The sequence below is a fragment of the Mesoplodon mirus genome, assembly GCF_964341445.2.
Source record: "Mesoplodon mirus genome assembly, chromosome: 11".
In the NCBI taxonomy this organism is placed as follows: Eukaryota; Metazoa; Chordata; class Mammalia; order Artiodactyla; family Ziphiidae; genus Mesoplodon; species Mesoplodon mirus.
Window position 1 is genome coordinate 72522902 of NC_138987.1, and position 13017 is coordinate 72535918.

Sequence of the window (13017 nt, forward strand, 5' to 3'; positions counted from 1 at the left end):
TCTATTGGAGCTTGTTTTTTTTTTTTTTTTTTTTTTGGTTTTCTTAAAATTTACTGTAACAACAACAAAAGCCTTCTCCCCTTTCTTCTCCTTTTTTTCCCCCATTTGAATGCAAATGGAATCCATTTATCTAGGAAACTCTTATTTCACATTCTGCAATTTGGAGCCTGTGCTGGAGCACAATGCTCTTTTTCTCTGCAGAAAAGTTTACTTTATTTCTTCTCAATTCAGGGATTGATACAACCATCAGTTCTATTCAGATTATGGAAATCCAGCAAATAATAGATCGTCGGTATTGCAGTAGAAGCCTCCAGTGCGGGTGGGTAAGCCTCCCCATTATCCCCTGATTGTTTCTGGAATTTACTCAGGGCTCTGGGTTTTTGAGACTGGAATGAAAGCTAATGCTACCCGGTAAAACCGATGTGTGCTTACATTGCTCCTTAAGTGAAAACACATTTGTTGCATGGTGGAAGAGGGAATCATAAAATGGTTGGTATTAGCAAATGTCAATAAACCACGGCTCCAAAGATTACAGTCTCCTGGTTTAATGGGTAAGTCCAAAGCTAAAAGCTTAGCGGGCAGCTCTGTGGCTGACTCTCTGAGGCCACATACCACAGGCACAGAGCTGTTAGTTAATTTTATAGAAAAGAAAGACATTATTACTGATGGCTCCAAGTTATGAGTGAGCTGACATTTGTATATTTTAATAACAAGGGATATCATTATTTTAATTGCTGAAAAATATAGCTTATCCTAACCTTTTCAGTTAAGAGAAAATAATCTGGGTACTGCAAAAGGTATCAGCAATGTTCATCTCTAGTGTATCGCCTGCATCTAGGTAACAATGCATCTAGATGCATAGAGGGCAAGCATAGAAGCTTCAGCAAATACAATATGCAAGTTGTAGGCATTAAGAATAAGGAGTTATTTTTCTTTATTTGATCAGTATTTACTGGTTTGGTTAAGCCTGCTAATATTTAAGCCTGCTAGGTTAAAGGCAAGGCTGTGTATTTTGAATTGGTGTCACAAATCCTATGGATTCTCAGCCTTATTTCTTTTTCAGCCTAATGTACCTTAGGCTTCAGGCTGATGGTCCTGACTTTTGAAAATAACCTGTATGGTGCTTTATGATTTGTTTATGACCTTTACATTCATTATCTCATTGAATTCTCACAAAATCACATGAGGTTGGTATTATCCCCATTTTGCTGTTACAAAACTTGAGGCTCAGTGAGCTTGAAAAAGTCAGAGACAGACATAATTGGTTTGGTAGAATGACGTGATGAAGAGTGAGATGATTTGGGTTCAAATTCCAGCACTTTGACAAGATGTTTATTCTCCCTGTGTACCCGTTTCTCATCTGTAAGATGAGGATACTTATTAGCTAAGGAGTTGGGTTCCTGGAAAGCACACAGATGTTGGGAGGCACATAGTAGGAAAAGAATTCTATTTACCTAAGCTTCCTCCAGGAGGACAAAGCCCTCCTGATCCCAGTTCAGATCTATTGCTTTTATTTTTGCTTTCTTATTTTTAACAACCCAGTTTAATATTCATTAAAGGAAATTTAAAATGATTGGCTCTTTCCCCCATTTATCTGGTTTTAAGTTATTTCTCCATATAATTCAAGGGATAGCCTGTCATAAGAACTTGTATTAGATACAATAAGCCTTTTTGCTAGAGTTTTCATTACAATATAGATCAATGGAACTCCCCCCTTTCCCAAAGCATCCCTCGTCAAGGGCGGGAGGAATGTCTGTATAAGCATTTCTGTCTTGCAGTTTTCTCCATTACTAAATGGTAATTAGGACTATAATAATTTTAGTTGATTCCAGTTTTGAAAGTACATGATATTTCCTGCTAATGTTGCCTAAAAGGGAGTGGTTTACTGTAAAAAAGCTGGTATTTATTATTTCCAATTTTCCTTTCCAGAGGGACTGTTAGTTTGAGGACTTTGCCTCATTTGTCTTCTGAAATCTGTATCTCCTTAAGGGGAACTGAAGTCATTTCCTATTTGTTTAGTTTTGTGCATATGGTCTGGGATTTGACTTTCTGTCATTTCTTCTGTGTATTTTAACAAACCATAAATCTTTGTGGTATATTTCATATATAGTAAGATCCGAAAGAGATCACTTTGAAATTTGACAGGTATGTCTTTGAAAAACATGAAACTGGGCTTCCCTGGTGGCGCAGTGGTTGGGAGTCCGCCTGCCGATGCAGGGGACGTGGGTTTGTGCCCCGGTCTGGGAAGATCCCACATGCTGCTGAGCGGCTGGGCCCGTGAGCCATGGCCGCTGAGCCTGCACGTCTGGAGCGTGTGCTCCGCAACGGGAGAGGCCACAACAGTGAGAGGCCCGCGTACCGCAAAAAAAAAAAAAAAAAAAAAAAAAAGAAAAACATGAAACTATGCCATGTTAAACTTGATTTTCTGTATCTGTTACGTATTATAGAATATTTCACAGTTTACATAGTATACAAAAAGTAGAAAAAAGCCTTTTGAACCCTTTCCTGAGTATTTTGATTTGTGGTTTTTTTTCCATAATTAGGTCTGGAAATTACAATTACCATATTCCTGTTAATAAGTACACACCCACCAATGTCAGATTCTCTCTGGAAATCAAGTAAGTGCATAGCTGTAAAAGACAATTCTGTTTTTATCGTTATTTGAATAACAGTACTGAATTTCCTTCACAATTTGATCAGTAAGTTAGGAGGTGGAAAGTTATCAGTTAAAGAATAATGGGAGTTAGGCCAGCTTGAGGGAGGCGTTTTCAAAATGAAGGTTGGGGCCTTCCAGGCTCCCTCCAGTGGAATGGAAAGGCTCTGTGCTGTATACTCATACCTACAAAGTGACAGTGACCCTGGGTTTGATGCTCTCAGACTGCCCCTGGCTGTGTCCCTTTGAATTGGGGTGGGAACTAGAGTAATAGTGTGGCCCTGGCCCCTGGATGTGGGGGGATGCATATTTTTGTGAGCTTCTGGGAGCAATGCTAATGCAGACACCACCCCCTTCCCCCAAGGGAGTTGAAAAAAAGAAGTCAGAGTTTGGAGGTGGGCAGACCAGTGTTCAGATTTTGTCTCTGTCACTTACTAATTCTGTAATCTTGGGGAAACCACTTATCCTCTCTGAGCTACTGTTTATTCATTTATAAGATGTGTTTGACATTATACCATAACAAGGAGAGCTGCTGTGAGAATCACAGATAATAACAGTGAAATTAATAACTACCATTTGCTGAGCACAGACTATATGCCAGATACTCTACACTTTACTACTGGGTCATATAATCCTCTCAACAACCCGCTGAGGTTGGTATTTTTTTTTCTAGTTTATATTTTTCAGATGGGAACACTTAGTTTAGAGAGGTCAAAAAGCCTGTCCCGAAACTCATAGCGAGTAAGTGGTGGAGCTGGGCTTCAAATCAGCCTTTCCTTTCAACCATCACTTTCCTGCCTCCCCAGTGACATGAGATATTTAAGAACATTGCCCCTTCCTGGCACATAGCAGGCACTTCATATTATGACTGCCTTTCCTCCAAAAATCACAAAACTCTAATTTAATCTATTTTATCAGCTATTTAAAATAATTATGGTACTTTAAGACTTTTGCAGAAATTATGCAGTGAGATACCATGCAGATAAGATGGTGTTTATTTTGTGTCTCTTGATGTTAGTTTCTCCTTTGTCCCTTCCACATTTCCTCTCTTCTCCCTTTCCTTTCTCCCTTTCCTCTGTCCTCCCCACTTTCCCTCTGCTTCCCCAGCTCTGTTACTCTTCCTCCATCAGTTCCTCCCCCGTCTCCACCCCATCTCTTCCTCTGTTTCACTCAGGCTTCATACTCCTTCTTTCATCCACTTTGCTTCTACAATGAGCTAATGACACAAGCCAACTGCTTGCCTTGGAAAGGCTTGTTTCAAGCATCTAAAATTCCATGACTTAGAACCCACCATATTTACAGGCAGAGCAAAAGCTCAATGTACTATTCTCTAGCACTCCCTGAGCAACCTGGAACATCGTGTCCTCATTCGTTCCTAGCTTCAATGGAGGGAAATAAGTGAAGTGGTATACCCCTTGAAGTGGCAGAAGGTCCTCTTGAACCACTAAATCAAGCTTTCTTTTTTTTTTTTAAATAAATTTATTTGTTTATTTTTTGGCCGTGTTGGGTCTTTGTTGCTGCTTGCGGGCTTTCTCTAGTTGAGGTGAGTGGGGGCTACTCTTCGTTGTGGTGTGCAGGCTTCTCATTGCAGTGGCTTCTCTTGTTGCAGAGCACGAGCTCTAGGCATGTGGGATCTTCCCGGACCAGGGCTCGAACCATGTCCCCTGCATTGGCAGGCAGATTCTTAACCACTGTGCCACCAGGGAAGCCCCTAAATCAGGCTTTTTAGATTAAGAACCATTTTTTTCTAACATGGGTGATCTTAAAATAACATACACTCAACCGAGATTGTAGGTTGTCCCACTTGTGCAAAAATATTGTTTCCAAAGACAGATGGATCTCATCCTCTTGATGATGATTCTTGGGCCAGCCTCCAGAGAAGAGCCATTCTTTCTGACAGGTCTTCCACCCCGATAGCTTGAAGGGCTTATAATTCCTAATGGGGTTCACCTGCACATCCCTACCCGTGTTGTTTGCCTCTCTGATTCAAACAATACCTACCCAGAGCAGGAGTCTGCAGAATCTGAAATCCTGGAAACTTCAGATGGAAGCAAATTCAGCTGCCAGTGAAAAGAGATGGAATACATCCAAAAATTATTTAAAAATCTAGGGAGATAAGAAGTTCTGATGTTGAGGTGATTTAAGTCATGAGATTAGGTTTTAGAGACTGTCATATGTTATCTCAGTTTTAGTTTTAGTCAGTTCCAGGCTACTATAACAAGAATCCCATAGACTGGGTGGCTTAAACCACAAACATTCACTTCTCACAGTTCTGGAGATTGGGAAGTCCAAGATCAAGGCACTAGGAGATTCGGTGTCTGGTGAGAGTCCACTTCCTGGTTGATTGATAGGTAGCTGTCTTCTCTCTGTGTCCTCACATGGCAGAAGGGGCGAGAGACCTGGGCTCCTTTTTATAAGGGCACTATTCCCACTCATGAGGGCTCCACCATCATGACCTAGTCACTTTCTAAAGGCTCTACCTCCTAACACCATCACATTAGAGGTTAAGATTTAAACATACAAATTTTGGAGAGGACACAAACATTCAGTCCATAACAGTAGTCATCTGAGATTGAGTTTCTGTTATAATGAGATGTGAACTAGTATATTGGCATCCGTGAGCTTTGTGTAATAACATGCCTATTTGGAACTTTGAATGGATTTCCAAGTTATGTTCCCATTAGTCCCTCTTCTTATCAAGATGTAGCCTAGTGGGAGCTGGTAATTTCTTTTCCATTTGCCCTTTCTTTTCTTTGTCTCTTGAAGCACAACAGAGCCATTGATAGTCTTCCAGTGCAAGTTCACCCTTGGAAATATGTGTTTCCATAGTAAAAGGGAAGCCAAAGGCATGCAAAGCCACCAAGAAGTCTCCCAGGAGATGACACAGGTAACGTTTTCCAGCTCCTCGGCATTCTGTCCCCATTCTAGAAGAAGTGTGTCTACAGTTGTGGCACAGCCTCTGTTCCTCACTGAGAGAGATGCCATGAGCCACAGGCCAATGTTTCCCTTTGCTGACTCTGATCACAGGGCTTTGTTCAGCATCTTCTTTGCATCCTTCAGAAGCTGCAGACTTTTCCAGCAACACCATCAAAAGCTGTTGTCACAAATACCTCTCCTACATCAGTCAAGGGAATGCTTTTTCAGCCTATGTTCTTTCCAACTGAGTGTAAAATACAGTTATGAAATGGATCTCTCTTTCATTCATTATTTAGGGATATCAGCACATTTGGAGCCTCCCTGCAGCCCCATTCTTTGACAGCGCATACCATTTCCGGGTAGCTGCGCCGGTAAGCTCTCTTTTTTTTTCTTTTCAGTGAGAAAGAAATGGGCCATTAAATAAATAAATAGATAAATAAATAAACTTTAGCTACAATTAATTCTTACATTAATCATTCTCTCTTTTCTTTTCCCCCTTGTTCTGACAGGATTTAGCTGACTGTTCAACGGATCCTTATTTTGCTGGGATATTCTTTACAGACTACTTCTTTTACTTCTATCGACACTGTGTCTAATTTATTCAAGTTTGTTTGCGGACTTTACCAAAGAAAAATACTCAAATACAGTTAACGGAAACTTACAACCTCTTGCAACTTCTTTCTTCTCTTTGTAAAACATTCACATTTATTGCCAAAGGGCTTTTTCCAGGCTTTGGCTTCCAACAGTTTTGAGACATTAATGAGGAGAATAAAGTGTTTGCTGAAACTTGAGATAATGTGGTGTTTGATTTTGCCATGACTAGGAGGAAAACGTTTCCTGGAGTAAACAGCACTGTTGGATTTGAAAATACTGCTTCTGTTATTAAGGAAGCTGTGAAGTCAAAATGGGTAGGTTTAACTTTACTTTGTCTTAATGTATCTCAATGCTTTTGAGAAAAACAAAAAGGCCTATTTCAGCCATGTCAACTTGGACCCACTAAACACAGACTCTTGAGAATTTGTGATAACCATATGTGTGTTGGGGGGAGGAGTGGGTGGTGTCTGTTGCTGAGCTCACATTTAGGCAAACTATTGCTATGTGTAGGTATGTGTGTGCACGTGCATGCACACTACATACACTAGCGTAGAGAATGTAGCTTGCTAATAAATTGGGTTTAAGAAAAATAATTGCAGTTCTACTTTGTAAGGTTTGATGGATGCTAACTTTCTGTATCCTCTTGGGAAGCACTAGCTTGTGACAAGTCCTTTAAGGTAACCCAGACAGTCTAGGCTCAGATAGTTGCGTTTGATCTTCCAGTTGTCATTGATTTGTTTTGTTGTTCTTCCTCTACTTATAAGGGGTTCTCTTAGAGGGCATTAAGCCCATTTCCATTGTTTATAGCTGAATTAGCTTTGGATATTTCTACCTGGTTTATCGGTAGATTTGTATGCCCTTCCCAACTTAGAAGAGCCGGAAATCCTCTAGCTGGAGTGTTATCAACTATATCTTTTATTTTCTGTATTCTGATGTTTTGACGTCTTAGGGTCTTGCTGACCCTCATGGAACACCACCTCCCAGGGTTAGCCAGTTCCTAGAGATAGTAAACAACTTGCCCACCTGCGATTTTTTCAAATACAAACCAGCCAATCCGGAGCTCACACTCCAACCACCTCCTTTATCAAGTTCTCATACTGGGGGCCACTATCCACCTGCCCTAATCACTCCAGGGCCATGTACCAGACAACTATGGACAGCTCCTATAGCCCAGCGCCTGCTACGATTACTCAACTAGCCAGTCCTAAGCCTGTTTCCCTTGCCTCACCTGTTCCTTCCGTGGAAACCACAATAATGACTTGCCCAAGGTTGCTCCCTCTCCCCCTGCCTCCTGACTGACCCTGCTGCTTCCCAGTGTGGTCCCCCAAGGCGTGGCATGTCCTCTCCTCTTGGGAACTGTAACAAACTACCTTTTCAATGGTGATCATCTTCTGATCTGTTGATCTTCCTATACGTTAAAATTTTCATTAATACACTATATTTTAGGACATGGCGATTCAAGCCACTCTAGCTCTAGCTTCAGGTAGCAGGGCTGCTGAATGGCTTATCTTACTGTTGGCATGTGTGATACTGTAATTTACAATAATAAATGTATATTTGATTTTGTCCCCCGTTCCTGGCACAGAGCTCCTAAAACCTTTGGAATTCCCTAAGTGCTGAGAGAGATAAAGGTGTCTTTTGTTTTGTCAGTGAGGTGACATTTGGATGGCACAAAAGGATGGGGGCTGGTTGCCAGGACAACCAATCATGTGATTAGAGGGTTTGAACTTCCAGTCCCACCCGTGATTTCTGGGGAGGGACAAGGAGCTGAAGGTTGAGTTCAATCAATTAATCAATCATAATTAATCAAATTAATCAATCATAATTTAATTAATCATGCCTATGTAATGAATCCAGAGTTCGGAGAGCTTATGGGTTGGTGAACACGTGGAGATTTGGGAAGACTGGCAGCCTTGGAGAGGGCATGGATGTTCTTCATCCTTTCTCTGCCCCAACCCTGTCTACCTCTTCCATCTGGCTGTTCCTGAGTTATATTCTTTTATAATAAACACAGAATCTAGTAAGTAAAATGTTTCTCTGAGTTCTGTGAGCCACTTTAGCAAATTAATCAAACCCAAAGCAGGAGATGGGGTCAACTCTAATCTATAGCTGGTAGGTCAGAAGCAAACATGATAACCTGGGCTTGCATCTGGCATCTGAAGTGGGCGGGGGGGGCGGGGGGGGGCGTCCTGTAGGACTGAGCCCTCGGCTGGTGGTATCTGCAGCTGTGCCCCGAGAGACAGTACGAGAACCGAGCTGAGTTGCTGGACACCTCGCTAGTGTCTGAGAATGGTTTGGTGCTGTGCGGGTAAGACTCCTCCATACAGTGGAGTTGGGTACCAGAACCGTGTTTAGCCTATGAGTCAAGTAGGATGAGGCGGATGGATATTTTTTCACCCATGACAGTGGTAATCAATAGGAATAAGTCCCTATTTGCTTATTTTCAAATGTGATTAAACACATGCCATGTGGATGGAAATTACAAGAGCTATTAAGAAAAGACATGTTCCTTACTGACACAAAAGGCATTTCGAAATAACACAAAGGTAGTTTAACCCAGTAGGAGCTGAGACTTTGGAGCCAAACAGTCCTTACCTTAGTCCTGAATCCTGACTTTGTGTATCCTTGAGCGAGTTACTTAACTTCTCTAAGCCTCAATTTCCTCATTTATAGAAGAGGACAGTGAGTATCTGCAATAGATAGGATTAAATGAGATAAAATACGTAAAGCACAGATAGGCTGTAAATAAATATAAGCTGTTATTGTTATACAGAACAGAACAGTTATAAAGATTACAGTGGGATAATAAAGGGACTGAGTAACTGAACACACACACACACACACACACACACACACACACACACACACATACACGGAGGCATTCCATCAATTGTAAAAACCAAACTGCAGATATAGAGCATATGCATGTGTATTACATAATGTTTATATATTTTTTATATTTGGAAAATTGTTTTCCCTTTTACTAACAGCACAGCCTTTTTTTTTTTTTTTTTTGGTACGCGGGGCTCTCACTGTTGTGGCCTCTCCCACTGCGGAGCACAGGCTCCGGACGCGCAGGCCCAGCGGCCATGGCTCACGGGCCCAGCCGCTCCGCGGCATGTGGGATCTTCCTGGACCAGGGCACGAACCCGTGTCCCCTGCATTGGCAGGCAGACTCTCAACCACTGCGTCACCAGGGAAGCCCAGCACAGCCTTTTTTAAAAATAAATTTATTTGTTTATTTTTCGCTACGTTGGGTCTTTGTCGCTGCGTGCCGCTTTCTCTAGTTGGCGGCGAGCGGGGGTTACTCTTCATTGCAGTGCGTGGGCTTCTCATTGCGGTGGCTTCTCTTGTTGCGGAGCACGGGCTCTAGGCATGAGGGCTTCAGTAGTTGTGGCTCACGGGCTCTAGAGCGCAGGCTCAGTAGTTGTGGCGCATGGGCTTAGTTGCTCCGCAGCATGTGGGATCTCCCCGGACCAGGGCTCGAACCCGTGTCCCCTGCATCGGCAGGTAGATTCTTAACCACTGCGCCACCAGGGAAGCCCAACAGCACAGGCTTTGTAGAAACTTAAATAAGATAGTCAATTCTTGGGAGTTCAGGATTCCTCCAGTTTCTTAGATTCAAACTCAAACTTGGTTCTCCTGAATTGTAGTATCAGCCTGTCCCAGCATGACCTCAGTCTAGATACTGGAGTTGCCACTCCATTTTTAAAATAACATCCCAGGGGCTTGGTATAGGAGAGACTCCATTAATTTGACTCTTCTACTGTTAAATACTGGTCAGTAGCCAAGTTACAGGAGTTCTTTTCGGCACATAAATCCCATGTTCTTATTCACTCACATATGTTCAGGATAATATGGGGGTTTCAGATATCTAGTTGAGTAATGTTGCCTATAAGGAGATTTCTGTAAAATGAATAGTTTTCCCACTAATCCATAAAAAACTGAAAGTCTTTTCCCCACAGAAAACTTACTACAGGAGATGTGTTGAAAGACTTCAGAATGAAAGGATTTAAGATAGTGAACAGACCTGTGGCAATCTGTGGCTTCTTGGAATCAGTTAGGATGAGAATAGACTTTGCTGTAAGTTTCTTTTTGTATTTACAGCACTTCTCCAGTTGTTAGACGTCCACTGTGGACCGGGCTGCTTCAGGCCAAAAAATTTTTCCTTGTGCCAGAGAATTTTCTGAATTTCTACTGGAATATTCCCAAATTCACAGGATTAAAATGTCTATAAGAGTATTCCTCTCAAAAGCCCATAACCCCAGTCTAGTCATGAGCAGAACATCAGACCAATCCCAGACAAGAGGCATTCTACAAAATACCTGACCAGCACTACTCAAAATTCTGGAGGTTACCAAAAACAAAGGAAGTCTGGGAAATGGTCATAGCCAAGAGGAGCTTTTTTATGTTTTTTAAAAATTTTGGCCATGCCGCGTGGCTTGCGGGATCTTAGTCCCTGGACCAGGGATCGAACCTGGGCCCACAGCAGTGAAAGTACAGAGTCCTAACCACTGGACCGCCAAGGAATTCCCAAGAGGAGTTTAAAAAGACATGGTAACTAAATGTGGTGTTCTAGAGGGCACCCTGGAACCAAAAAAGGAGATTAGATACAAACTAAGCAATTAAGTGTGGACTTAATAATGTACAGTATCAATATTGGTTCATTTTCTGTGACAGATATACCATACTAATGTTAAGATGTTAATAATGGGGGAAACTAGGTGTTGGGTTTATGGGAACTCTGTGTACCAGCTTCATAATTTTTCAAAATAAATCTAAATTTGTTCTAAAATAAAAAAATTATTTTAAAAAAGTAAGAGGGCTTCCCTGGTGGCGCAGTGGTTGAGAGTCCGCCTGCTGATGCAGGGGACACGGGTTCGTGCCCCGGTCCGGGAGGATCCCATATGCCGTGGAGCGACTGGGCCTGTGAGCCATGGCCGCTGAGCCTGTGCGTCCGGAGCCTGTGCTCTGCAACGGGAGAGGCCACAACAGTGAGAAGCCCACATACCACACACAAAAAATAAGAATAAAAAAAGTAAGAAATGAAATCCATAACAGCTGGGCTGAAATATCACATGCTGCCACAAGGTATCATTTGTGATAACATGAGTTCAATTCTGCACATTAATTTAATTAGCTTCCAAATACCATAAAGAATACTATATGATATAAAATATAATATAAAATATACAACAACACATAACAAATAAGATTACAATGATTTTTCTTGAGTTCTAATACAGGAACTCAAGGTCTGTCAGATTTTTTTTTTTAAACTACCACACCATAAAAATTCACTTAAAACAATTAGCATGTATGGGTTCAGACCTCCGGCATTTAAAAATAAAAGCATTTTGTAGAGCTCTTAACCCTACCTCTTCTTCCATTTTTATTTTTATTTACTTTTCCTACACAATTTTTCAATTTCAACCTTAGTGGCAGATTCCCAACAACATGTTATTTGAGTCATGAAACTAAAAATCCTCAAGAGGAGAGCAACAAAGGAATTCTGTTGGCAGTTTACAAACCTCTTCTTACTGGATTCTCACAAGAACCTTGTGATGTTGGGAATGAGGGGAGTTACTCACAGTTCCCCATTCTACAGATAAGGAGACTGAGGCAGAAATAGGTTAAGCAAGGATAAGAGGTGAGCCAGATTTTCTGGTGTTAAATTAATCCACTTCCACTACATACATATCTTATTCAGCGTGGGCTGTCATACAAAATTGAAGATTGGGTGGCTTAAACAACAGGAATTTATTTCTCACTGTTCTGGAGACTGGAAAGTCTAAGATCAAGCTGCCAGCAGGCTCAGTGTCTGGTAAGGGCTGTATTCTTGAGCTGAGACAGTCGCCTTCTCACTGTGTCCTCACATGATCTGTCCTTAATGCATGAATATGGAGGGAGGGAGAGAGAGATAGAGAGGGAGAGAAATCAAGTTCTTTGGTCTCTCTTTTTACAAGGGCATTAATCCCATCATGAGGGCCCTATCTTCATGACCTTGTCTTAACCTAATTACCTTCCCCAAATCAGATCTCCAGATACCATCACACTGGGGACTAGACTTCAACATAAAACTGAGCAGAACCTTGAAGGGGCCTTTCCAGGGACAGACCACCCCCATATCCCTCACTTCTTGTTTATAGAAAAGCTTTAGCCTCCTAGGCCTTCTCCGAGTTCCAAAGAGCAAATTTAATCAGAGAAGTGAGAAAATGAAGAAACAAAGGAAAACGGTCAAGCAGACAAAAATAATAGTTTAGCCATAAAACAAAGTCAAGGACCTTTAGTTTCTCCTCAAGGGCTATTAATAATATCCTGAGCCATATTCTTGAATTGCCTTGCAGATACTAAAACCCCCATCAGGTGGAAGAAGTTAATTGCACGCTGACCACCAGCACGTAAACCCCAGACTGGTTGGAACCAGAAGGTTGATGGTTGAGATTCCCGAAACATCACCCTGTTACCTCATCATCAACCAATCAGAGAACTGTGGGCAAGCCGATCAAGCACCCTGCAACCCTCTCCCTCACACTGTCTTTAAATACCCTTCTCTAAAAATTCACTGGGGAGTTTGGATCTTTGAGCATAAGCTGTCCATTCTCCTTGATTGGAGATAAATCCTGCAGTAAATGCTGTACTTTCCTTCACCACAACTGTTGTCAGTAGATTGGCTTTGCTTCAGGTGAATGGACCCAAGTTTGGTTCAGTAACAAGCATATGAATTCAACAGTGAGACAATTCAGTCAACAGCATTACATCACTTTACCCTTTGGAAATTTTTTCCTTTCTTCACAACTCTTTGAAGTTTGCAAAAGACCATCAACACAGATAATGACCCACCAAAAAGGCAC

The 13017-nt window shown here is 41.7% G+C and overlaps 2 protein-coding genes across 3 annotated transcripts in view; one reads left to right on the forward strand and one right to left on the reverse strand.

The window, feature by feature from the left end:
- The window catches only part of MYRFL (myelin regulatory factor like), a gene marked incomplete at its 5' end in the record, with an annotated part of 116123 nt that extends 109664 nt beyond the window's left edge, over positions 1–6459 (forward strand). For both annotated transcript variants that reach the window (XM_082635916.1, XM_082635917.1), the window contains 5 exons: positions 232–319; positions 2544–2618; positions 5420–5540; positions 5866–5940; positions 6079–6459. In XM_082635916.1, the coding sequence (XP_082492042.1) occupies positions 232–319; positions 2544–2618; positions 5420–5540; positions 5866–5940; positions 6079–6165 (446 nt within the window). In that variant the 3' untranslated portion in view covers positions 6166–6459. The remainder of the gene's footprint in view (positions 1–231; positions 320–2543; positions 2619–5419; positions 5541–5865; positions 5941–6078) is intronic.
- The window catches only part of LOC309811963 (uncharacterized protein), a gene marked incomplete at its 5' end in the record, with an annotated part of 234192 nt that overhangs the window by 25140 nt on the left and 196035 nt on the right, over positions 1–13017 (reverse strand). Inside the window, one exon of the mRNA XM_082635325.1 lies at positions 8759–8853. The remainder of the gene's footprint in view (positions 1–8758; positions 8854–13017) is intronic.